This window comes from Pholis gunnellus (genome assembly GCF_910591455.1).
Source record: "Pholis gunnellus genome assembly, chromosome: 17".
NCBI lineage: Eukaryota > Metazoa > Chordata > Actinopteri > Perciformes > Pholidae > Pholis > Pholis gunnellus.
The window spans coordinates 5,328,499-5,354,872 of NC_136544.1; the positions used below are offsets into that span (position 1 = coordinate 5,328,499).

Here is a 26,374-nt window from a genome sequence, read left to right on the forward strand (position 1 = left end):
TACGAGAGCGTCGGAAAAGAGTCGGACTCTCCCATGCAATGCCTTTTTACTGTAGCGGCACACTGACATATCAACAGGACTTTGAGTGCAGGGGGGACATAACACGCCTGAAGAAGTAACACCAAATAGATGACGTGCGACATGGAGGACACACGAGACGTGAACAAAGATGGTATCGTAATGTAGGCCTGTGTATGTACTGTATGTTCAATGTTTTGTATATAAGGGGGGGAGGGGTGCATATGTATTAATGCATGTCCGACACTGTACATGGGGAAAAAAATGAAAAAATATTTAAAAAGGAGATGAAAAAAAATATAAAGCCGAACCTCAAGGTGGTGAACACTGTGAACAACTTTTCAGCAGGCCAACTGTTATCTGTGTGTGTGTGTGTGTGTAAACAAGCAGTTGTTTCTGTTATAAACGGGGCATTCCTCACTCATTTCACATCCGCTCCAGTGCCATCCTTCAGTTAAAAGAGCAACACATGCTGTACTTCAGTGACTGAGCGAGTTCACGCTCCGAAGATGACGGCAGAACATAAACGGGAGCCTGGACCATGATATCAAGAGTACGGTGGAGCAGCTGACGGGCTTCAGATCTGTTTAAGGGCTGAATTTAAGTGGGATTGAAAAGAGGGAGATCAGATGAACTTGCACAGGGACACTATGCAATGTGCTGATAATGCCACGTTTTCTTCTTTTTTTTTTTCTGGTGTCCCCCAATTTACTTCAGTTTACATTGTGCTCCAGACAACAACAGAAGACAAAGGAAAGAGATGCAGTAAGCCAAGCAAACACATTTCTTTTGTTGTTGTTTTAACCGTTGTCTCCCATCGATAGTAGTGAAATGTGCAATTCTGTATTTTAGGCTATTAAGTGAACACACATGGTTTGTCTGGTAAGGAGGCAAACTGCGTAACGAACTTACAGGAGAGTAGGCCGGATGCTCCTTCCCTCACTCTTTTCTATTTATGCAGGTGTACCGTATATATTGTGTAATGTTACGTGTGAAGGAAAGTGCCAGTCTTTTTGTTTCGGGATGATGTGATTCTTGTTTTTGTTTTTTGTTGTTCACACTTAAATGTATAATAATAATATGCAATCCAACAGTGCCCAGTTTCATGAAACGGAGCACCCTTGTCAGTGATACGAGTAGTAGACGTTACACAAGAGGACAGGAGTAGATACGTGGAGAGCATCTTAGTGGTGAGGTCGTGTGTGTGTGTTCTTGTGTGTTGCAGATCCTCGTAGTTTTGTGGGACACCGGGCCCAGACCTGTCTTAGACTGCCACCTTGTGGACGAGGTCGCACTACACCGAAAGTCCCGAGGTACAGAGAAAGATGGGCGGTACATGTTGCCTCGGGGGGGGTCTTTCCATTTCATACATATAATATCCGGATGCATAACACATTAAGATCGAGAGCTTTGCAGTCTGAGCTTAACAAGTCTTTGTTTTTATATCCATTATTAAGATGTCGTGGTGGTCAGACATTAACCCGATGTTTGCAACTGTGTTTTTGTGTTGTGATGTGAGAAAATTGCACTTTATTTTGTGTCGAATATTTTTTTTAATTTACTGGTTTATTTGATTATTTTTTATATTCGTTTTATTTATGAATCTTTTTTTATCTATTCAAACGTTGTTTTTTACACGTCACCGGTTAGTGAATTTCTGCTTTTACTGCTGAAATTGCATATTTATACATTTTACATTTAGACTGAGGAATCTACCAAATCTGCGTGGCTACCCTACCGCGTGCGTCCTCCATGTCTGAAGTTGTGATATTCTTGTGAAGTCCATCTTTGTCCCCGTGTTTGATTTCGTGTTTTTTTAATTTATTTATTTTTTACAGTAGCAACTATCTCTGACTGTTGTTGTCCATTGCATTGCTACGTATTTACTTGCCACCGTTGTGAAAACCCAATGCAAAAAGCCTATAGTGCAGAAATGTAATAAAAAGCAGAGAAACCCCTCGTTCTGTGACTTTATTTAAAATATGAACAGCGTGAAATGATCATCCGGAGGGATAATCGAGGGCTCGCTGTCATTGGTCCTCTGTTAACCAATCACAGCGGAGCCCACGCATGACCGGTATAAACAGGAAGTGAGTGTAGATTCATTAACCTGCTCCTTCTCGAAGACCGATTGGAGACCTTTTTTTCAACCACCAACGAAACAAAAACAGGAGCATTCTTTAGATAACTCATTCAATGACTTGCTTTAATTAAATAAGAAGCAATGACGATGTCCGAATGAAGGTAAGAGATGAATGTCGGGCTTTGAGAATGTTATAAATCGTGTTTTGCTGCGAGTGGACGGACTCTGAAGTTGTTGGATGCCTGAGAGTTGTTGGTTTTTTTTGGGGGGGGGGCTTGAAATGAGAAATGAAGAATTTGAGTTATTTTTAATTCGTATTATTCCATTGTGTTTATTAAATGCAGCTAACGTCACAGTTTATTATTTAGCACGACGTCACTTAGTGTTGTATAATAACGTCTCTCTATTAGTTGTGTGTACAGTACATTATATAGATAATGCAAAGTCTACATCAAATGTGGTTTTGTTTTTTATTCGCGTAAAAGGAATTAGGGCGGCATGTTATGTCATCAGTTAATTAATCTCGTGGACTAACGTGTCGCTAACATGTCAAAAAGGACAATTGGCCTCCATTTTGTCATATGTTGTCAAACCAGCGGTTCTAAAGTTGATAAAAAAAGTTACATTTCACCGTTAAAAGTAACTAAACATGAAGTGATTATCAGAGGTATCGTGTATAGTTTATACTGTATGACAGTAACATGAATGCGGATTTTATTTTGTGAGATAATAGACACAAGTTACTAAAGAGCTATACTGAGAATGAATATTTTACCTCAGTATCGTTGACTTTCTCATTCATTTTCATATGTGTTTGAGTTATGTGTTAGTTATGACCTGTAAAAAGAATGAAAACTATATTTTAACCAGATTTATTTTGTAGTACTGTACTTTTGACGTACTTTTACTTTGCTTGACTACTTCCATTTTATGCTAATACTTCTACTACTTCCACATTTCAGAGTGAACAATAGTTGACTACTTTATACTCCACTACAGTTATTAGATAGATATAGTTAGGAGTTACTTTTCAGATTAAGATTTAATATATATATACATATATATATCTCAGAGAAAAAAACTAAACATGAATATAGATGTGTGGATGACCATTTTTAATCTAATAATGTCATATATATATCATATATAATAATGTCATATATATATATATATATACAAACAAACAAACAAACATTTCCCTCATTGGGGCAATTTTTCTGTCGAATAAGTACTTTTACTTTTAATACTTAAAGTGCATTCATCTGCTCCTTATGTACTTTTACTTAAGTAGCATTTGCAATGCAGTATTTTTACATTGTTGTACTGATATTGTTACCTCGGGTAAAAGATCCTTTTTTCTCCAGCCCCTGATTACACTACTGACATATACGACCATGTAACGTCACTGAGTATGGGACTGCTGTGTCTGAGCTATGACGTGTTATCAGCCAGATGTGGAGGACACTAGTCCACCAGCGCCTCTCCTGCTGCAGACAAACTGAGATTCCTTGAGTCACAGGATGCAGTCACGTGGTTTCCCTCTTGACTTACTGTCATGGGGAATTATCGACTTTGCCGCGGTTAGCGATAACCCATCGGTTTCAGGACGCAGATCCTCTCTGTTTTATCCCTTTGTCTGTACTCGGCTGCATCATCCTTCGGGGGTCACGTGTCTTCGTAGGTTGCTATGGCGATAAGGAGCAATCCGTCGCGCTCAGTCTTGGTCGCCTTCGGTCGTCATGAACCCCAGCGCCGCCTCGGCTCGCTCTGAGGGCCGGTCCCCTGAAGACGAACCGATGGACGGCTGGTTCTTCCTCTCCTCTGATTCGGCCTCACCCTCGGTCCCGGAGGTGAGCAGGGGGAACCAGGAGACGGAGGACAGGGGCCAGCTCAAATCCAAGTTGATCTCGGCGTGGAACAGCGTCAAATACGGTCTGTTGTCGCCGCTCTCGCGTCCTGACTGTTTTTCTATTGTCAGATCTGTGTGTTCCCTATTGGTTGGCGAGATTAAAAAAAAACTGTTTTCTCTTTGCCCATTCACGCTTCAGGCTGGTCCTTGAAGCAGAGATCCAAATTCAGCAAGAGCTCCGCCGTAATCATGTTTGGACAATCCTACGAGCTCAGGGATCACGGTGAGGCCTTGAGCCGTGGGCCCTCGAATCCTCCTGAAGTTCTTCGTGTGATTCTTAAAAACAAATCATCTGTTTTCAGACGAGCGGGAGCGTTTTCGCCGCTCCTTCGCTTCCCGCCTGTGGCTGACGTACAGACGGGGTTTCCCTCAGCTGGCGGGCTGCTCGCTGACCACCGACAGCGGCTGGGGTTGCGTTTTACGCACAGGGCAGATGCTGCTGGCTCAAGGCCTGCTCCTGCACCTGATGCCACCAGGTGACAACACACACACACACACACACACACACACACACACACACACACACACAGCAATGATGTCGACCATCAAGCTCAAAAGCACAATATTGTCCAATGATATTAGACACTATTCTTTATGATTGGACAATCTAAGGGGCATTGAAGCTAGGCGGAAAAAGTCGGAAAAAGTCTGTAAATTAGCTTTAGCCAAAGCTAGCTGTGACTGCACTCCAGCTAGCCTTAACTACTCTTGAATACAGTTTGGCTTTTATGGCTGATTTCTCGAACTTATGCATTTGGTCATATTTATATGGCATCATGGAAACAACCAGTAGACTGTTTTTATTTTGAGTTTGGCCTCAAATATAAAGAGAAGAAAAAATGTGACTAAAATTAGCTAGTGAGGTGGACGCGCGGTGCGCTAGCTAGCTAAAAACACTTAATTCAATGCTACTTTCTAAGCTACTGCAGCGGTCATAGGGACCCTAAATGGAAAAAAGCTTTTATTTTGTTTGTTCCAACCTTCAATTATTTTTGCCCTCCTGGTCTCCGCACATTTAAAGTACATATCTGTTGTCTTATCTTCGTGACATTGACCCATACTCGACTTACTGTATCTCTACAGGTTGGACGTGGTCTGTGAGCCCCCATGCGGTCAAAGATGACATGGACCTACCAGCGGTTCGCCCCACAGACGGTGCGGAGCGTGGACCGGATGCAAAGGAAGAGCCGAGTAAGAGGGGTCGAAAACTGAGCTTGGGTTCCCTCCTGGACCGACCCATGGAGGCTACGCACCGGAGGGTGGCGTCGTGGTTTGCGGACCATCCCACGGCCCCGTTCGGGATACACCAGCTGGTGGAGCTGGGCGAAAGCTCAGGGAAGAAGGCCGGCGACTGGTACGGACCTTCCATCGCGGCACACATCCTCCGGTGAGACCCGAAGTCGGCGGTCCGGTTATCCTGACCAACCTCTAACGAGATGTAACACCCGACAGTAAAATACTGTCTTTCTTTTTTTCCCAGGAAAGCTGTGGCAGCATCAGCGGACCTTCCCAATCTGGTTGTGTACGTTGCACAAGATTGCACCAGTGAGTAATTTCTTCCGTCCGTGTATTTGCTCTCCTCTCTGAAGGGCATAGCAAATGCAGCTGTGCTCATAAACGGGCAGTTTCCCGCCAAAATAAAAGCAGCTGAGGGAAATGGGCTCATTTCTTTTGAGTGGTAAAGTGTTTGCCATGAGGAGGAGGACATGGGGAGTAACTCACTGCTGTCGGTGTTCTTTTTAACTTAAATTAAACTGTTAATTCAAATATGTGGTGAGTAATTCAGAAAGGTTGAAAGGATTTTCAAACCACGTGGACATGTCTGTCTCCTCCTTCCTGTGCGTTCAGTCTACTTGGAGGACGTGAAGAGGTTGTGTGAGCAGCCTTTCCCTCAGCCCAGGAAGTCGGTCATCATCCTGGTTCCCGTGCGACTCGGAGGACAAGACCTCAATCCCTCCTACATCACTTGTGTCAAAGTATGCCACCAATATTCAACGCAGTCACTCCAATGGGCACTCTTGAGTAGTCTGCAGTCTGAGGAGTTCATGGGGAAATGTTAAAACGCCCTTGTAAAGTCTGTAAAGAGAGGAATCCTTGCTCTAACGCAAACAAACAACGAGTGTCTTGCATGTACACAGAACAACAACCCATCCCTCGTTCTTTACAGGAGCTCTTGACGTTACCATGCTGCATTGGAATCATTGGGGGCAAACCGAAGCACTCTTTGTTCTTCGTCGGCTTCCAGGGTACGTGCAGCGCCGTGCACATCATAATTGTGCTGCTCAGCTGTTGGATGTCAGTCCTTTTCACTTTGTCTTTTCTTCCCCCTGGCCCTGCTGTGCAAAAGATGACCATGTGCTGTACTTGGACCCTCACTACTGTCAGCCCACGGTGGATATAACGAAGGAGCACTTTCCCTTGGAGGTATGAGGAACTACCGTCGTATCATTTCTTCTTCTATGGTTTCTGTTTTGTTTCCTCCTGTGACAGCAGTGCACTAATAAGGATAAAAGTGTTATATTATTAGATGTCATTTATCTTTTTTTTCTTCTTTCATACAGTTAAAATATCAGTGTTTTGGTTTGTTTAACTTTTCATTTGTTGTTGGTGTTGCCAAAGCAACAGGTTTCAAACACTTATCTATTACTTTTAGCTCACCGTTTAGACTTCTTTGCTCACGTACTAACTAGTTTTCACGCACACTCAATTGCAACAGCGGGTGTCCAGATGCTAAAGCTGACTCAATGTGATGATTTTAATTTTATCAAATTTAAATTTCTATTTTTCCAAATTAATTGAGCCACTCCACAATCTTTCCATGTATCCCCTGGCGACTGCAGAAGTACCTGGTTTGGAATAACTGAAATAGATTTATAAAGTATTAATATTGAATCGATTACATCCACATCATACCTTTTTTACAGGCGTATTTTCTCTGAATCTAAGGAGACCTTTTTCTGATTAGTGTTCTCTTTTCTTTTGTCTCTTCTCCAAACCGCTTTGCAGTCCTTTCACTGTAAATATCCCCGGAAGATGTCTTTCTCTCGCATGGACCCCAGCTGTACCATAGGCTTCTATGCCAAAGGCCAAAATGACTTTGAATCACTCTGCACAGCTGTTAATGAGGTACGTGATTGGGATTCATTCATTCAACGTTTGGCTTTAGGATTGTTTGAGAAGATTTGTGTCTGAATTTATTTAGTAGCAAACGAAGCTGATGTCACTTTACAAAATGACAACTAAAATGTGTTTGTAGAACTGGTTTAGTTAATGTTCGGTTTCTTTCTGTCTCTTTTAGGCTCTCACCACATCTGCAGAGAAGTACCCCATGTTTATATTTGCAGAAGGAAAAGGTCAGGAGGAGGAGGAGGAGGGAACCTACACGCCCCCAAACAACAACATCGCCTACATCCAGAGGAAGAGCCAACGGAGAAGAGTCGACACTAGCGGCAGCATGGACGAGTTTGTTCTATTATGAACAGAAGAAGATCAAATCTGCCCTGAAGGGGCGAACAGTGACGATCGATATATATATATATATATATATATATATATATATGTATGTATGTATGTATGTATGTATGTATGTATGACAGTTAAACTATGTGGCAACTACTGAGCGTAAGAACAAATCTAGTCCTCAAAACACCCACAACAGTATCCTCGAGGGGCAATGAAGTGACCAGGTATAAATAATGACACTACTTTTTTATTGCTGTTTCGTGCTCATCTGTATTTATTGTTTTAAGAGAAGAACATTTAAATTAATATTCAATTGAAGGACTTTGAAGAATTACTTTTTCATATTTTTGCCTCAACAACAAAACCCATGAGGTCATGTTTTTATTTTAGTTTTTTTATTGACTAAATAAATTCAAAATAATATAATTAATTTAATAACAATGCATTGCTCCTGAGGGACAAACTTGAGGCCACTGTTTCTGTGAGACACACACACACAGCCTCACACTGTTTCATGTCATGTGACGGGATGCGCTGCCTTTGAATGGATTAGAAGATTGGATTCCTGTTAACATGTGACGCACACATGAGAAGTGTGGCTTCACTGGAGAAGAAGTCCCATGTCGTGAATGCGTGATCAAAAAGAACAAAATGTACTGAAAATATTCTCAAAAGCTGGATTTCTTTTTCTGCTGTCTTGTATCTGAATAAACGGTTTATCCAAAAGCAAGAAGCTCATTTGTGTTTTCTGTACGCTGCTGTCGTGAAAATATGTTTAATGCTGTGCTGAGCTTTTCTGCCTAATGGAGGCCCTCAGTGGAGCCACCTTTCTGGTGACTGCAGGAAAAAACAACAATTGCTGAGTTGGGCTCTGTCGCCTTTTTGGGGGGGGAAGGTGAAAGCAGGAACAGCCGTCCCACACCGAGCATGTCGTCCTGAGACCAACCGTTGAGTAACTCGTCCACAAACTCTGCCCTGAATCTGAAACCGGGAAAAGGAAAGTGTGGCTTTGCACATGCAATTCATGAAAAGCAGGCGCATCGTAGCCATCCAGGACCTTTTTACCAAAGCATAGAGTCACTGAGGAGTATGTGCCCTTGTCCTGCAGCATATTATAAAGATTGGCATCCTTTTTAGCCGGTGCATTGTGCCGAGTGTCACTTTTTTTTAGTGGTCTTTGTATGGGTTGCTCTTTGATTGGCAGCTGTTGTCCCTTGCTGTCCTTCAATTGCATCCTAACGCTTAAACCTCGACTGCAGCAACAAATGAGTGTAACCCCCCTCCCAAGGTCACTGTGAGACCAGCCGCACGGTGTCTTTGTCTTTTGGTGATTTTTCCTTTCTACCATCACACTGTGAAGAGCTCCTCAGCATGGGACCCTTCAGATTAGAGACACCCGCACAGCCCTGATCTCACCTCCCTTGAGCTGACCAGTCACATGTCAATAGGCCTCCAGCAAGCTAATCATAAATGAATGTTTATCATTGATAAAAAAGACAAACACATGATGAAAATGGGCTTTGTAATATTTTGCACACTTGTGATGGAAATGCTTGAGTGTGTGTGTGTGTGTGTCTGCACATTGTCAATCATTTGTGTATAATATTTTTTAAAGCTCCACCATTTGGGTAAATAAATCCATCCTAACTAACATTAAATTGGCCCCTTTTTTCTGGCTCATCGAATAGGATTTGAGCGAGTTAATCGATTACTCAATTATCTGATTGACATAAATTAACTGGCAACTATTTTGACACTCGATGTAAAGGAAAGGGAGACTGTAGGAACTGCCATGGACAAAACAAGCATTTTGATGAAGGCTTTTGGGAACATTGTGTTTATTTTACACCACATTTCTGATCAAACGAAGTACTCATCAGATTAATCAATAATGAACATTAGTCACAGCCATGCTATTGAATACATTGCTGGGTTTTAAGCACAATCACACAAATACAGGCTGACAATAACGAGGTGCCGACAACTGTATGGTGCTTTGCCTCCCTCGCGCCATTATTATCTCGCGGCCTGATGAAGTTGGGGTGTTCTTGCACGTATTCGATTGTTTCCACAGAGACATTAAAGCGTAGTAATATGAGCATTCCTCCTCGTCTCTTCCACAAATACCCATCCCCCATCCTCCATTCCTGCCTGTTAACGCATCCCTCACTGGGCATGCGGGAAGTGAGCGAGACGGTGGATGGGGGGCGCTGCGGAGTCGCACAGGAGGCCGGTCTCTGTGATACAATCTACCGAGAGAGGGGGGTGAAGGAAAAAAACCAACTGGGTAGGTCGGTCTTTGTTTCTGGCTAGGAGGAAAAACCGAGAGACGTTGCAACCGGAGAGGATTTAAACATCAGCGTTCACCATTAGTGTAAGTCAACTACGATTCGTTTATGAGTTCGAGAGAGTTTTGTCTGTGTTTCACGCCGCTGTGGAGAGGATACGTGCGCTTTTATACGGCGCTTTTTTGTTGAGAAAACGACGAGACCCGACATTACAGTGCCGCTGCCGTGGCGCGACAGTGTGCAATGAATGAAATTTGTTTTTGGAAATGTGCTTAGAGCGGAGCACCGTGCCAAGGGTACGGGTGGCGCGTTGGATCAATCAGCCCCGGCGATGAGGGATGCTCTAACCTTTCACACGTCGCCGAATCTCGAGAAACATCTCGAAAAACAACACATTTTTTATGCCCAATTGGCCTGTGCGAGCGTGGCCGGCTAGGCTAACCGGACTAGCTCGCTAGCATGCTAGGCACCGTCGGCAGCCAGCTTATGTTGTGGTATCAATACAGGCTTTTACCTAGCTAGCATGCTAGCCTCGGTCGGGCTGCTGTTCTTTGTCGCTTTTAACCAACAAATATAGTGTCGTTTTACCGGCGAGCCAGCTCTCCGGTGAATACCGGGAAGCACGTACCACGTTAAGTGAAACTGAGGTTTAAATGATGGGCTCACCGTTTGTGAACGGACAAAGTGTAACGTTAACTAATAAGTCCTGCTAGGCCTGGCTAACGCTGGTAAAGCTACCCATGCTAATACTAGCTATCTTAACTGTTGTGTGATACAACGTGTTTTGTAAATGTAAACATTGCAACAACGGAATGGCGCGAAGATTTTACTTTGAAAAACTGTTCTCTCTGTGACTTTCAGCGGCCGTCTGTGTCAGCAGCGGTTGTGTATTGTTGACTGGAGACGCGTCTACATCATTCTTTTGACCCATAAAGTGACAGTTTAGTTGACCTCTTGAACACCCACTGTGTGTATGAAGCTCATCATTTGCATGTATGGCTTCATCGCTTTAGTCTCTTGACTTGTTGCTCCCAAGTCAGATGTGTGGGATCAGTGTTGTGAGTGATCTCCTTCCATTCAGCAGCCGACCATCTGTTACAATTTGAGTTCTCAAAGGTTCATGATTGGATGTATTTGAAAGCATGGTGAACCCCACAACAGTATAAAAAGAGTTGTGATTAGTTGTGGTTTGGAGGTTTTGGTTTCAGGTCGCACAACAACAGCAGATCTGCATTTCTGTGTGTGGTTTACACGTGACAAAGCACCAAACAATACATCTTATTAACAAACACAACAGCAGCATCACATTTCCAAAATAGTTCTTCAACACGCTCGGAGGTTATAGAGAGCCGCTTTCTGAGTACGCCGCCAACTGTCCTGTACTGGTTGGCTGCACCATTTGCGTGTGATTGCGGTTATCAGTGTAACTGTAATTTGAAAGAGTCATCATGGTCGAGTTTTTCATATGTAAATGTTACGATGCATTGAGATCGTCGGGTTGCGGCGAGCCGGACCTCAGCAGGTCAAGCCCAACCGTGTATGGTGAGTTTGTGCTCCGGGATTAATGGAAATGGACCAAAAAAAAGTCCATTTTGCAGTCTTTAATATTGTATTCAAACTGTTTTTACATTGCTAAAATGATCAAAGTTGATTGTGTAGCTCAGTCTCCTCCATAATTTGGACTCAAACAACTACAGCGCTGTAAATAAATAGATATTCTTTAAATATTCCAGGTGGATTCTGGACCCCGCCTTGATTCCTGTTGTCATCTCTTCCTCACAGGGGTACTTTCTGCTGCCACACGTTCCCAGGTTCCCCTGAGAGATGTCCACTCCTGACCCCCCGATGGGAGGGACGCCTCGGCCGGGACCCTCCCCAGGCCCAGGGCCGTCTCCGGGAGGCATGATGGGCCCGAGCCCCGGTCCCTCTCCCGGCTCGGCCCACAGCATGATGGGGCCTAGCCCGGGACCTCCCGGATCTGGACACCCGCACCCTCCACAGGGACCCTCAGGATATCCTCAGGACAACATGCACCAGATGCACAAAGTAAAACGCTGTTTATTTGTTTCCTCTTTGGTGAAAAATACACTAAGTTGATTCCGTGCGTTTTTGTGATTATGCAGTAAGAACTAACTTTTTTTACCCATTTGCCTCCAATATAGCATTCAAATTGAATGTTCCAACCTCTCATCAAAATGCGTTTCATGTTTGATGATCTTTTCAATCAGCCCATGGAAGCCATGCATGAGAAGGGGATGCCCGATGACCCCCGCTATGCTCAGATGAAGGGCATGACCATGAGACCAGGGGGGCACAGTGGGATGGGACCCCCTCCGAGCCCAATGGACCAACATTCCCAAGGTAACGTCACGCAACGTTGCGTTCAACAGAACGTTGCGTCCTGAGTCGAAAGTTGTCGACAGATGAAATAAGAGGAAATACATTTCTCCTGCGACTGTCTTTGGCGGTCTGCACGCCCCACGGGGGTCGCCAGTTTGAATCCTCAGATTACTTGCTTCGCGTACGCCGTCGACACGCAGCGGTTGGAGAAAATATTAGAATGGAGGATCAACTTTTGACCTCGAAAAGCACAGTCAGAACGGATAACGCAGACGTACAGTTTCTGTGTGTGTGTGTGTGTGTGTGTTTGTGAACCCATCCAGCCGGTTTCTCTTCTTGTGCTGCTGCTGCTGTTGCTCATTTGGCAGCATGAGCAGACAGCAGTAGGCAGGACAACGGGAGGGGCGGGGCTGAGGGGTTTCCCCTTTCAGACATCAACAAAGGCAGCTGCATCTACAAAAAGCACACAGTCAGTAAGCAGAAGAGGACAGGAAGTACACTGGTGTGAACCAATAGTAGTGCGTTGGATATGGAGATGGTTCTGTGTTTAACGGAGGTAAAGAGTGTTTTGTTCAGATGTCGTTTCCTGGGCAGTCTTGAAAGAGAATAAAACTACATGTTTCTTAGCTTATACTCAGTGTTTTAACTTTTATTGTGGTCAAATCTGGGTGAGTTGTTAACGTGCTTTAAGGCTTCCGAGTTGTGTTCGAAACTGCGTACGATGGTACTGCGTGCTACATACTCGGGATCAGTATGTACTGCATACCGCCTACTAAATTAATGATGAAGTATTCCATTAGCAGCAGACCGTTCACACTGAAGTAAACTCAAGCGATACGTCTTCTGTGTCACATGACCGTATCGACCACATGACTATCGATCGCGACGTTACCGGTCCGAGTGACCGTTGAATGGAAATTGTTAATCACAAATCAACAGTACCTCTTCCATTCAATGTAATATTTTTCGGTATTAATTTAAGGCAAATTAAGATTATTACACGTTTTACTGTTTTCTTCCGCGTTTTTTCCTCTTAACTGTTCCTAATTATTTATTTATGAACGTGTTTAAACCGTCTTCCTCTCAGTCCGCCATTGGACAGTGTGAAGAGCTGCAATGCATTTTGGGTCGGTTGTGTATATCCACTCTGCTCAGAAATTCTTGCTAATCTAGTATAAATCCACACGCTAAGTAAATCGGAACGCACCTCGTACTAAATGTTACGTCACACTTAGTATGAATACTACGTTAGTGTGCGATGTCTAACAGAGTAATGAATAATTTCGCATACCCATCATGCATCTGTACCGTGTTCCCCAGGTTACCCCTCTCCATTGGGAGGCTCAGAGCACGCACCCAGCCCTGTCCCATCCAACGGCCCTCCCTCCGGCCCCATGATGCCCGGCGGTCCCTCCGGCCCCATGATGCCCGGCGGTCCCCCCGGCCCCATGATGCCCGGCGGTCCCCCCGGCCCCATGATGCCCGGCGGTCCCCCCGGCCCCATGATGCCCGGCGGTCCCCCCGGCCCTGGGGCAGGCCCCATGGAGGGCAGCGGGGACCCGAACCAGGTAATGGGTCAACCTAACCGCGGGGGTCCCCAGGGTCCTGGCGGACCCAGCGTGGCAGGAGGTGGACCCGGCGGCGCAGGTGGTCCCGCGCCTTTCAACCAGAACCAGTTGCACCAACTCAGGGCTCAGATTATGGCCTACAAGATGCTGGCACGCAGTCAGCCCTTACCGGACCACCTGCAGATGGCCGTGCAGGGGAAGAGGCCGATGCCGGGGATGCAGCAACCGCCGATGCCCAACATGCCGCCCTCCACGGGGCCTGGTGTTGGGCCTGGAGCGGTTCCGGGACCCGCTCAGGCCAACTACAACCGACCACACGGTGAGTTAAGTCGGGCCCCCAGGAAGCCGGTTTAGTGTGTTTTTGTAATGTCCCTTTTGACAAAATGATATCCAAGCATGAGCTTTGAACAAAGAAAGCAGAATGTGTGATCGCTCCGCAGAGACACCTGGTGGCTGGAAGTGAATTCATTATTTATTAGCTTTCACAATATTCACTAAATCAAATTATTCTTCTTGTTTTAGGCATGGTAGGTCCTAATATGGTGCCTCCTGGACCTGCAGGAGTCCCCCCCGGTATGCAAGGCCCGCCCACCAACGGACCCCCTAAATCATGGCCTGAAGGTAAACTTAGTCTTGCGGCTCAACTCCGTCATCACGTTGTGTGTTTCGCATGCACACGCGGCAGGGTCTGACCTCTCCTGACTCCTCTCCTCCAGGACCGATGGTGAATGCCGCTGCCCCCTCCAACCCTCCACAGAAGCTGATCCCACCTCAGCCCACCGGCAGACCCTCTCCCGCTCCCCCCTCCGTTCCCCCCGCCGCCTCCCCGGTGATGCCCCCTCAGACGCAGTCCCCGGGACAGCCCGCCCAGCCCCCTCCCATGATGCTCCACCAGAAGCAGAACCGCATTACCCCCATCCAAAAGCCCCGCGGGCTGGACCCGGTGGAGATCCTCCAGGAGAGAGAGTACAGGTGAGGTCAGGGTGTGGGTGAAACGCAGCGCTGCAGCTGAAGTGTGCAATATATGTTTCTTTCTAACACTCAAAATACATTTAAAAACCATAATTGACATGAATTTGACATAAATCTATGTATTCTACAGGCTACAGGCCCGTATTGCTCACCGTATCCAGGAGCTGGAGAACCTGCCTGGCTCTCTAGCCGGTGACCTGCGCACCAAGGCCACCATCGAGCTCAAGGCCCTGAGGCTGCTTAACTTCCAAAGACAGGTAGCCAAGAAATGAAACGCTTAAAGTGCAGACAACTGTAGCACACGTTGAACCCTCTGTTCCCGAGTGGAGAAGACACGGCCGTGTTCAATGCGTCCGCTGTTTGTTGTGCCCACAGCTGCGTCAGGAGGTGGTGGTCTGCATGCGCCGGGACACCGCTTTGGAAACGGCCCTCAACGCCAAGGCCTACAAGCGCAGCAAGCGGCAGTCGCTGCGCGAAGCCCGCATCACCGAGAAGCTTGAGAAACAGCAGAAGATCGAACAGGAAAGGAAACGTCGCCAGAAACACCAGGTACGCCCTCGGGAGAAGACTCTGTGTTGGGGCGGTTTAAAGGGTTAAACGTCCTGTTTTTGCTGTTAGTTTTCCCCAAAAACACAACAGATTTACTCAAGACAGCAGAGAAAAAAGCAAAAAGTGAAAAATAGGTTTCTTTTCACATTATTTGTCAGAATAATATAACAGCTGTGGCTTTGTGTGTCCTCTCCGTTGACAGGAATACCTCAACAGCATCCTGCAGCACGCCAAGGATTTCAAGGAGTACCACCGCTCCATCACCGCAAAGCTCCAGAAGGCCACCAAAGCCGTCGCCACCTACCATGCCAACACCGAGCGCGAGCAGAAGAAAGAGAACGAGCGCATCGAGAAGGAGAGAATGCGGAGGCTGATGGTGAGACAAAAAAAGAAATCTATCAAGGAGACGCACACGCACGCGCTTGTTTTCGCTGTCGACCGTTTCAGGAATATCTAGACGTTCTTGTAGTTTTAGCGGGTGTGTTCATTGTTGAATCCCCCCCCCCCCCCCCAGGCTGAAGATGAAGAAGGCTACCGTAAACTTATCGACCAGAAGAAAGACAAGCGTCTGGCCTACCTGCTGCAGCAGACGGACGAGTACGTGGCCAACCTCACCGACCTGGTGCGCGCCCACAAAGCCGTGCAAGCCCTCAAAGACAAGAAGAAGAAGAAGAAGAAAAAGAAGGTGAACATGCAGGCGTGCATTTTATGCGTTTAAATAGCGTTTTTTTTATCCATGTACATTTTTAAATGTTTCATTTATTTATTTTTTCAGAAGCCGTTGACTATGGAGGGTGGCATCGCTGGCCTGGGACCCGATGGAGAGGTGAGGAACACGTCCACTTGAATAAGAGGTTTATACTCGTAATGATCTACATGAGGTGGTTTTATTTACGCCAGCGTTGACGTTTTGTCTCCTCCCAGCCTTTAGATGAGACCAGTCAAATGAGCGACCTGCCGGTCAGGGTGATCCACATGGACAGTGGGAAGATCCTAGCTGGGATGGAAGCACCGAAGGCCGGCCAGCTGGAGGCCTGGCTGGAAATGAACCCGGGGTCAGTGTCACGTCTGCCTAACAATAACTTAAGCGAGGGAGATATATGTTCAGACGTTCTGGAACAAATGGTGAAAGACGCAAACCCGCCGTGTCTCCGTAAATGTTTTTAACCGTGTCAAAAATGTGTTGCCGCAGATACGAAGTAGCGCCGCGCTCAGACAGCGAAGAAAGCGGTTCAGAAGAAGAAGAAGAGGAGGAGGAGGTGTGTGAGATCTACGGCAAAGCAAAAATGGTCACTTTGTGATTTCTGGCAAAGTTTTCTAACCCCCCCCCCTCCCCCCTCTTTTTTTTGGTTTGCGTCAGGAGGAAGAAGAGGTGCTACCTCATTCCTCTGCAGCTCCATTTGCAGCTCCATTTGCAGCTCCATTAGAGGAGAAGAAGATGATTATTCCCGAACCTGACACCGCAGTAGCCGGTGAAGTGGATGTCCTGCATATCATCGAGTAAGATGGAACCACTGAGATTTTTGGTGTTATTAAATCTTTTAAAAACCCGTTGCCCAAACCTCACTGAATATTCCACCTTCTTCCACCAAGACACGCCAAGCAGGACGTGGACGACGAGTACGGCAACGCGAGTTTCAACCGAGGCCTGCAGTCGTACTACGCCGTGGCCCACGCCGTCACCGAGACGGTGGACAAGCAGTCCACGCTGCTGATCAACGGGCAGCTCAAGCAATACCAGGTAACGCAGCCCGAAAAAACACGCCGCACGGAGTAGAAGCGATCTCCGCTCGGTGAGCCGAGCGAACCCCCGAAAGCTAACGTTGACCCCCGTTTTCCTGTGCAGGTCAAAGGTTTGGAGTGGCTGGTGTCGCTTTACAACAACAACTTGAATGGCATCCTGGCGGATGAGATGGGTCTGGGGAAAACCATCCAGACCATCGCCCTCATCACTTACCTCATGGAGATGAAGCGCCTCAACGGGCCCTTCCTCATCATCGTACCTCTCTCGTAAGCCCCAACACGTCCTCCTCGGCTCCATCTGTGAAATGACAAGACGCGCTTTTACAGAAAGGTGCACGAGTTGTGTGTTCTTATTTTCACCTTTTGTCTGTTTGTTTTCAGAACTCTATCAAACTGGGTCTACGAGTTTGATAAGTGGGCCCCATCTGTCGTGAAAATCTCCTACAAGGTCAGTCCCTTGACAAAAAGAGTTTAAAAGCAGAGGTCAATGACACATTACATTTTTTGTGTGTGTGTGCTTTTGTCGTCGAACATAACTTGAAAGCAATTCCGTTCGTTTTCAGGGGTCTCCAGCTGCTCGCCGTGCGTTCGTTCCCATCTTGCGCAGCGGCAAGTTCAACGTGCTGCTCACCACGTACGAGTACATTATCAAAGACAAGCAGGTGCTAGCAAAGGTAAGGCAGCAACCCCTCGAAATTGGTTTTAAAGTCTCATGCAAGAAAAGAAAAAAAAAATGTCCCTCTAACTCCTGTGTTTCCTCCCAAAGCTTCGCTGGAAGTACATGATCGTGGACGAGGGCCACCGTATGAAGAACCACCACTGTAAGCTGACCCAGGTGCTGAACACTCACTACTTGGCCCCGCGCCGCGTGCTGCTCACCGGCACTCCGCTGCAGAACAAGCTGCCCGAGCTCTGGGCCCTGCTCAACTTCCTCCTGCCCACCATTTTTAAGAGCTGCACCACGTTCGAACAGTGGTTCAACGCCCCCTTCGCCATGACCGGAGAGAAGGTGAGCGGCGGTCCGGAATCGGGGTGCACCGTAGCGTTCGTCTTTTCACAAAGACCTCCGCATAACAATGAGCTGAATATTGTTTTTTCCCCTCCAGGTTGACCTGAATGAAGAGGAGACCATTCTGATCATTCGACGTTTACACAAAGTGCTCAGGCCGTTCCTGCTGCGCCGACTCAAGAAAGAAGTCGAGGCTCAGCTGCCCGAGAAGGTCCGCTTGTTCGCACTCGTTGAGATGACATTTCATTCTTCCACCATTTCATTCCTTCCTTGATATTTAAAATCTTTCTTCTTCCTTCATCGCTGGTTTTGTAGGTGGAATACGTGATTAAGTGCGACATGTCGGCCCTGCAGAGGGTTTTGTACAGACACATGCAGGCCAAGGGAGTGTTGCTCACAGACGGGTCAGAAAAGGACAAGAAGGTAAGGAGACGACGACTCTTTTACATTTCATCGGTGAAAACATCATTTTCTAGACATTTTAGTATTGTGCCAATAATGCCTAAACAAAACTAAAAAGCTTTCTCCTCTTCTACATTTTCTAGGGTAAAGGTGGCACGAAGACCCTGATGAACACTATCATGCAACTGAGAAAGATCTGCAACCACCCCTACATGTTCCAGCACATCGAGGTACGGAAACAGAAGCTCCAACCTGAACGCACTCCGAGAGCAGAAACGGCTGCAGATGGAATGAACGTGACCGTTTTGTGTTTGTTTTTTTACAGGAGTCTTTCTCTGAGCATCTCGGCCACACCGGCGGGACCGTGAGCGGGTACGTAAAGCTTGAACTTGTGTGTGTGTGTGTGTGTTTGCGCTACACGTGTGAGGCTAAATATATGTCACACACTGGTTGCGTTCGTCCTGCTCACATTTCTCCCCTCCTGCCCGGTCCAGAGCTGAGCTGTACCGCTCCTCTGGGAAGTTTGAGCTGCTGGACCGCATCCTGCCCAAGCTGAGGGCCACCGACCACAAAGTGCTGCTCTTCTGTCAAATGACCACACTCATGACCATCATGGAGGACTACTTTGCCTTCCGAGGCTTCAAGTACCTGCGTCTGGACGGTGAGGCATCCGGTCGAGTGTTTGTGGGCCCAATCGTATTAATCCTCAGTTGAGACTCACTTCCTCTGTGCACTCTTTAACAATCCTCGTCCTCCTCATACAGGAACCACCAAGGCGGAGGACCGCGGCATGCTGCTGAAGACGTTCAATGACCCGGCCTCGGAGTACTTTGTGTTCCTGCTCAGCACCAGGGCCGGAGGCCTGGGCCTCAACCTGCAGTCTGCCGACACCGTCGTCATCTATGACAGCGACTGGAACCCACACCAGGTACGTGGACGCACGTATATCTGGGCATCAATGCAACATGGCTTATAAATAACCTGTGTTTTTAGGCTATGCCGTGATATTTACATCACTGTTTTAACCATTTGATGCGTATGATGGTGATCATTCTAATAAACTAACCTGAGAGGGAACACAGCTCAGTATAGGACATTTTAGAGGGCTCAGAATGTCCTCATGTTGTCTGAGTGACAGTCTGAGTTAGTCTGCTGTCATATTTATGTGAACTGGGTGTGTGTGTTGAAGTCTGATTTATTAAGTTTGACTAATTCAAATGTTCTCTAACATACAGTTGGCAGGCAGTAGTTTTTATTTGATTCATTATTTAATATTTATTCATTTTGTTTGATTTATTAATTATTGACTGACTTGAATGTGAAATTGAGGTTCACTGGAAGGTCACCTCTTACCGTAGTTCCTGGTATAGACACGTACCGCAAAACAGTGCGGGGGCTAGTTTGGGCTTCTTCCATCACCGTTTCCAAACTCGGCACACTTGAGCTGGTTTTTTGGCGCTTCACTTCTTCCGCCCTCACCGGGCTTCCCCGCCCCCCGCTTGATACAAAAACACACGTCACTCACACACTCGCCCAGCAGAGCGGGGGAAGTGTTCCACTGGGTATGTGTGTGTGTGTGTGTGTGTGTTTTTAAATTTTTGTTTCTGAGAGAACAAGAGACGCGAGTCTCATGTTGGAGCCGGAGAAAATTCCGTTACAATTTGTTCTTGATGTTTGCAATATAGTCGTCTACTACATCCCACGTAGGACAAGTATATTCTATATATCTTATTAGTACTAAGGTGGATACTGTTCGTCATTACTATACATGTTGTGTGTAAAAGTAACAAAGGATTTGAGTTCTGATATATTTTGTTTGTTTTTTTGTTGTTCGCGATCCATTTCTGTGCATTTTTCTTTCTTCTACACAACTTAACATCGGGCCGTGAGATATGATGCAAAGATTGAAGCAGCAAAAGAAAACACACATGAATATATAACACAATATCTGAATATCAGCAAGTCGTAGCAGTCATGAAGCCCAAAGATTAAAAAAATGCAAAAACATTAATAAAAAGTTTATGTCTAAGGAAGGGCTGCCAAACCCATTCAAATGTAGGTATGGGGTTACGTACAGTTGGATCAAGGCCAAAGGGCTAAAAGAGTTATTCATATGTGAAGAGGGCAACTTTAGCACAAAAGAATCTGAAACGGTGAGTTGTGGGGATGCCGGGTTCAATATATATATATATATATATATATATATATATATATATATATCGGCCAATAGTAAAACAGAAAATGTGTTCATACCAACGACGCTTTTGGCTTTCTGTAATATCTCCTTCAGCATCTTCGGGTTATTATTATGTTACACAATTACTCATCTTTTTTTTTTATAATTCCGTCTGAACTGATCACCGTGTGCGTACCCCCTACAGGACCTGCAGGCCCAGGACCGAGCCCACCGCATCGGTCAGCAGAACGAGGTGCGCGTGCTCCGCCTCTGCACCGTCAACAGCGTGGAGGAGAAGATCCTGGCGGCGGCCAAGTACAAGCTGAACGTGGACCAGAAGGTCATCCAGGCCGGCATGTTCGACCAGAAGTCCTCCGGCTGTGAGCGCCGGGCCTTCTTGCAGGCCATCCTGGAGCACGAGGAGCAGGACGAGGTCGGGGCTCAAGAAGGCTGCCGTCCTCGGGGGACGTGGGTGAGTGAAGTCTGAACCTGGTGCGCCGTACCTCACCCGCCCACTCTCTTTCTCTCTCCTCCTGTCTCTTTTCTTTCTTTCCCTCTTTTCTTTGGATTTGTGAGCTTTCATCAATACAGACTTCTCTTCTAGCGTTTCCCTTTTTACTCTTTTGTCTCTTTTCTCTGCTCTTTTCCTTCTTAATCCAAACATTGAAATGTAGTTCTATTGATAACTGCTATTTACACTCATACGTATCGTAAAAAGTCATATGAATTGATTCATTTTTTCCCCTTTTTTATAGGTGAGTCATTAGTTCTGTAAAGTGTCTCTGAGGCGCCACAGAAAGCTGCCCGTAGTCTCCTGTTGTTCACTTTCTTTTCTTATTTGTCTGCAGGAGGAAGACGAGGTGCCCGATGATGAAACGGTCAATCAGATGATCGCCAGAAGTGAAGAGGAGTTTGAACTGTTCATGGTTAGTCCCACTTCCTTATACATTTTTTTTTTTTTTTTATAATCTGAATTCACTAATCGTTTGTTGTCGTTCGTGTTCATTCCAGCGCATGGATCTAGACAGGCGCCGCGAGGACGCCCGCAACCCTAAGAGGAAACCCCGTCTGATGGAGGAGGTCGACATGCCCAGCTGGATTTTGAAAGACGACGCCGAGGTCGAGAGGCTAACTTGCGAGGAGGAGGAGGAGAAGCTGTTCGGCAGAGGATCCCGCCAGCGTAAGGAGGTGGACTACAGCGACTCGCTCACTGAGAAGCAGTGGCTCAAGGTGAGACGTCCTCACGTTTAGTTGTTCGGAAAGATTTTGACTTTGCGTCTTCAGAGACAAAAGTGAATCGTTTGTTGTTGTTTTTTTTGCCGCATTCTAATTCCTCCTCCCCCGCAGGCCATCGAGGAGGGAAACCTAGAGGACATCGAAGAGGAGGTGCGCCACAAAAAGACGACCAGAAAGCGCAAGAGGGACCGCGACCACGACGGCGGCCCGGCCACGCCCAGCTCCAGCAGCGGCCGCGGGCGGGACAAGGACGAGGACGTGAAGAAGGCGAAGAAACGCGGCCGCCCGCCCGCCGAGAAGCTCTCCCCCAACCCCTCGTCCCTCACGAAGAAGATGAAGAAGATCGTCGACGCAGTCATCAAATACAAGGACGGGTGAGGACAGAAGGGTAGATCCTCAAGCATGCTAGCACATGACCGCACTGAGAGGTTACCTCGGTGTCAGAAATAATATTCATTTTTTTTTTTTTTTTGATTCGTTAAGTGGTAGTTTTAGATTCAGCATTGACTAACGGTGATGCATACTAAGACACCTCGCCGCCTTGTTTCAGTACTAACGGGCGACAGCTGAGCGAAGTCTTCATCCAGCTGCCTTCTCGCAAGGAGCTGCCCGAGTACTACGAGCTCATCCGCAAACCAGTGGACTTCAGAAAGATCAAGGTGAGGATGAAGCTCTATCTGCTCTTCGTGTTAAAAGGGATAGTTCAGTTTCTTTTTTTTTTAAAGTGGGGTTGCATGAGGTAGTTATCCATAGTTAGTGTATTACCTACGGTGGAGTACCGGCGGGGAAGCAAAAAAATGTGCTGCTGTGGACGGGACGGGACGGGACGGGACGGGACGGGGGGCAGCAGCACAATGTCTTTTAGACGCCTAGAAAAATAAAGAATCTGTTTAAGTGTACGATATGTTTACCTTGCCGTCAGACAGCCCATGACAAACATTCATTTTACCTCTCAGAACACAGGAGTAGCTGGTCTACATGTACTTCGATTGGTTAGTTGGTTTGTGTCATTGTGTGACTTCCGTTTATTCTAAAGGGTTAATTCGGTTTCACCAAAGTCACACAATACCACAAGCTAACAGATCGAGGCAGCCGTAGACTAAACTACAGCGTACTGCCAGCAAAAATGAATGTTTTTGCCAAAGGCGTCTGGTGGCTTTGAAGAAAGCATAGATAACAGCTTACATTCCCCTTCAGAAAGGGCTGCCCGATGGCAACGTAAAGCGGAGAAAATAGTGTAAATATGGTGTAAATGATGAACCGGGGGGCGTTCCGACTGATATCTCCTGTAGGTACACCGAGTATGGATGAGTCCCTCATACTACCCCATTTATCCGGCCTATCTATTTAAGATGTTCATAGCTGTTCCTCTGTGCTGTATCTTCTGAGTATCTTCTGTTTGTCTGACCGCTGCCTTCCCGCCACCAGGAGAGGATCCGGAGCCACAAGTACCGCAGCCTGAACGACCTGGAGAAGGACGTGATGCTGCTGTGTCAAAATGCCCAGACGTTCAACCTGGAGGGGTCTCTGGTGAGTTAAGCCACAAGCACACACACACACTCACCACTGAGTAAATGAAAGATCTACAGAACGTTTCTCAGTCGAGATAAGTGCAATAGGGGGAAGAAGCTGAACCTCAACATTGTAGTAATCTCTTTGTGTAAATCTTTCAGATCTATGAGGACTCCATTGTGCTGCAGTCCGTCTTCACCAGCGTGAGACAGAAGATCGAGAAGGAGGACGAGAGCGAAGGAGAGGAAAGTGAGGAGGAGGAGGACGACCTAGACGAAGGCTCAGAGTCTGAATGTGAGTATCGGAAAACGGAACTGTTTCACACCGAAGCGTTGACGCAGTCGGCCGGGGGGAGGCGCATTGAACGCGTTTGTGATCTTTCTTCTCTTTCTTTTTTTTTTTGCTTTCTGTCAGCTCGTTCGGTGAAAGTGAAGATCAAGCTGAGCCGGAAAGAAAAGGGGGACCGAGGGGGGAAAGGACAGCGACGGAGGGGCCGCGGTTCCCGGGCTAAACCTGTGGTGAGCGACGACGACAGCGAGGAGGAACAGGAAGAGGTGAGACGAGACGTTCCAACATCCCACTGAGAGGCGAACGCTGCTAGTGATAGTGTGAAGAGGCTCCCTTTGCCTTTATGTGTAATGATGTAAATATAGAGCTTAATGGAAGCTAGCGCTCAGTGTTAAATACGGCTATTTTCTATTATAGCAATAACTTCTTTATTGACCAGAAACTAGATTGTAATATTTAAACGTGTCCTAGTGCGAGCGGACACTCCGCTCTTGTGTAGCCTCCGTGTACTTCTGCTAGATGACGTAAGTGATTGTGTGTTTCAGGAGCGTTCGGCCAGCGGCAGCGAGGAGGACTGAAGTGAACCACTCCCGATTGGACCAACGGCCTACTGAGCCCCTTGACTGGACTTTATATATTTTACTTAGATACAGCAGGGAGACAGTCGGTGGCTTAGTTTTACTAGATGAGCTGATTTTTAGTGAGACGATTGTATTCTCATTAAAGTATACCATTAATTGAAAAAAACAATTAAATGAAAAAAAAAGACTAAAATATGAAAGCTATGAACCATTCACTTCCATATTTAAACCATGTTCCCTGTATGAATAGTAGTGTCTCTTTGCCTTTTTTTTGTTTTCTCCTGTAAGTGGAAAATTGACAGAGCCTGAACTATAGACTGATCGTGGGCCATAAAGACAGCTAACTGTTTTTTTTGTGTTTTTTTTTTTAAGTGGTATTCATTTTGTTGTCTTTTTTTACTTTAAGACAAAGCGTACATGTGAACCAGGAGTCACTGCGTTCCCTGAAGTCCTTATTTTGAATGCATGTCGTGCGTGTCTGTGGAAAAGCACCTGGGTGTGTCTTCGCTATTATCTCTGTGTTTAATTTAAGACTACAAGCGGGATCACGGTGCAGCCCGCCCTACAGCCCCTCCCTCTCAGGTTGTGTATGTAAAGGGGGAGGAAGGGATAGGACCATTTTCTCGTGTCGGTGTCACTGGATTCCAAAAAGTACAATAAAGGCATCTCATAATTAAGCTGCTCTTCGCTTTTGTTTGCCCCAAAACAGGAAATGCACACAGACACAGTTACATGCACTGCACTCATCACATCCGTACACTAGATGGCCTCCTGAGAACATGCGGCTGCTCACTTGAGGCTTGTTTACATCTGCTACCATCATTTTTTGCAGTCAGTGTCATGTTTCAGGTGGTAAATAGTTTTCAGTGAAGTCACATTCATTTTTCACTTTTTCTACTGGTTCCTGTTGTATTTCTTTTGGTTTGGGCTATGATGGATGTCTTTATTTATGTATATATATATATATTTGGACCCATACACTGTATAATTACCCCCCACAGCTCTATCAAAAAAACTCAAGTAAACTTACAACAGTGTGCTCCAAATGTGTTAATTTGCATTGAATATCTTTATAAATAACTATTTAACTCTCTAACTAGGTTTTTATAAAGTCACCATGACATATTACAGACTAAATTAGTGCATCTATTTTCCAAAGACAATAATATAGTAACTGTATAAAGATATTTGTTTTAATATACTGTGGTCATAAACCTGAACTGTCGATGTTTTGCTCAAGCAGTGAGGCTGCAGATTCCAAATGACTGCATGACAATTGCAGAAGAACAGGAACTGCCTCCCCGAGGTAACTTCCTCCAGGATCTGATTGTCTGATCTTAGTTTCCCAACTCTGTCCTCACTCCTCACAGGTTACATATTGACCCTCTCACACACACACACACACACTGATCCTCCTCCTCTTCGGTATATCTGCTATGATTTTTGCCGTGTGAGTGACTTCTCCTGCCTCGGCTGAGTTTTAGAGGAACAGTTCTCCCAGCACGACTCACCCAGCAGACTCATTTTTCTGTGTGAATATGTGTTTGTACAGTTGTGTGCAGTCATTAAGTCAAGATCCATTGGCTGTTTCCACTATGAATATCCTCTATTTAGATCTGTTTGTATTACTAACCTAAAAGTATTTTCGCTGAATCGGGAATAAACCTGACCAAAATCTCTTTGTGCTTTGATTCTACCGTAGAAACGAAACCGCCCCCCCCCCCCCGCCCCGGCTATTCCCGGACCAGAAGCCAAAAAAAAACGTGCTCGACTGCAGCTGGAGGAACCTGATTTGGCCTCCAGAAGAAGACAGAAAATCAGTTGCAGCCAACACACTGTTTATTTTGTCAGGAGGAGCGGTAAATGTGAAAAGTGGGGCCGCATACTGGAAGAACCAGAAACTGTTTACAGAGGCTGAGGTGAGGAGGTTGAGACTGTGCATGATGAAAGAGAGGGAGAGTTATAGTGGAGAGGGGTGTGAGAGGAGCTTTACCTCACATGCACTTTCGTTTCTGTATCAAGGGGAAAGCAGTTTTGAAAACTTTCCCTGTGTCACAGTCGGTCACCCAAAGGACCCAGTTTTAGCAGAGGCCTGAAAAATTCCTTGTCACATCTTATTAAATTTGCAGCCCGACGTGCAGCACAGTGGGGCTGGAGGCGGGCGGGTTCGCCCTCTGAGAGAGGCCGAACATTGGACGGAAAATGTGTCTTGTACAGCGCATGGCTCTGGTGTTCATC

The 26,374-nt window shown here is 46.2% G+C and overlaps 2 protein-coding genes across 3 annotated transcripts; both read left to right on the plus strand.

Moving 5' to 3' along the window:
• Positions 1–2,118: 2,118 nt before the first annotated feature.
• On the plus strand, positions 2,119–8,199 carry LOC306709127 (cysteine protease atg4da-like). The gene is made up of 11 exons (XM_079177168.1): positions 2,119–2,262; positions 3,783–4,033; positions 4,150–4,233; positions 4,313–4,486; positions 5,094–5,397; positions 5,491–5,555; positions 5,859–5,986; positions 6,178–6,256; positions 6,358–6,434; positions 7,017–7,136; positions 7,309–8,199. The coding sequence occupies exons 2-11, from the start codon at positions 3,841–3,843 to the stop codon at positions 7,486–7,488; spliced, it is 1,404 nt and encodes a 467-aa protein (XP_079033294.1). The 5' UTR covers positions 2,119–2,262; positions 3,783–3,840; the 3' UTR covers positions 7,489–8,199.
• Positions 8,200–9,777: 1,578 nt separating this feature from the next.
• smarca4a (SWI/SNF related BAF chromatin remodeling complex subunit ATPase 4a) lies at positions 9,778–24,761 on the plus strand. Of its 2 annotated transcripts, none has more exons than XM_079177744.1 (34): positions 9,778–9,846; positions 11,543–11,806; positions 11,989–12,121; positions 13,421–13,987; positions 14,191–14,289; positions 14,385–14,640; positions 14,771–14,897; positions 15,016–15,189; positions 15,392–15,565; positions 15,704–15,874; positions 15,965–16,015; positions 16,114–16,244; positions 16,382–16,448; positions 16,550–16,689; positions 16,783–16,930; positions 17,036–17,199; positions 17,314–17,380; positions 17,496–17,606; positions 17,699–17,941; positions 18,039–18,152; positions 18,257–18,364; positions 18,487–18,573; positions 18,669–18,715; positions 18,838–19,004; positions 19,108–19,271; positions 20,725–20,991; positions 21,368–21,445; positions 21,531–21,749; positions 21,867–22,129; positions 22,306–22,414; positions 23,184–23,285; positions 23,429–23,561; positions 23,682–23,821; positions 24,101–24,761. In XM_079177744.1, exons 2-34 carry the CDS (start codon positions 11,585–11,587, stop codon positions 24,131–24,133), a joined length of 5,076 nt encoding a protein of 1,691 aa, XP_079033870.1. In that variant the 5' UTR covers positions 9,778–9,846; positions 11,543–11,584; the 3' UTR covers positions 24,134–24,761. The 2 variants fall into 2 exon arrangements, with proteins under 2 accessions (XP_079033870.1, XP_079033871.1); XM_079177745.1 differs by lacking the exon at positions 9,778–9,846 and adding an exon at positions 10,889–11,302.
• Positions 24,762–26,374: the final 1,613 nt, after the last annotated feature.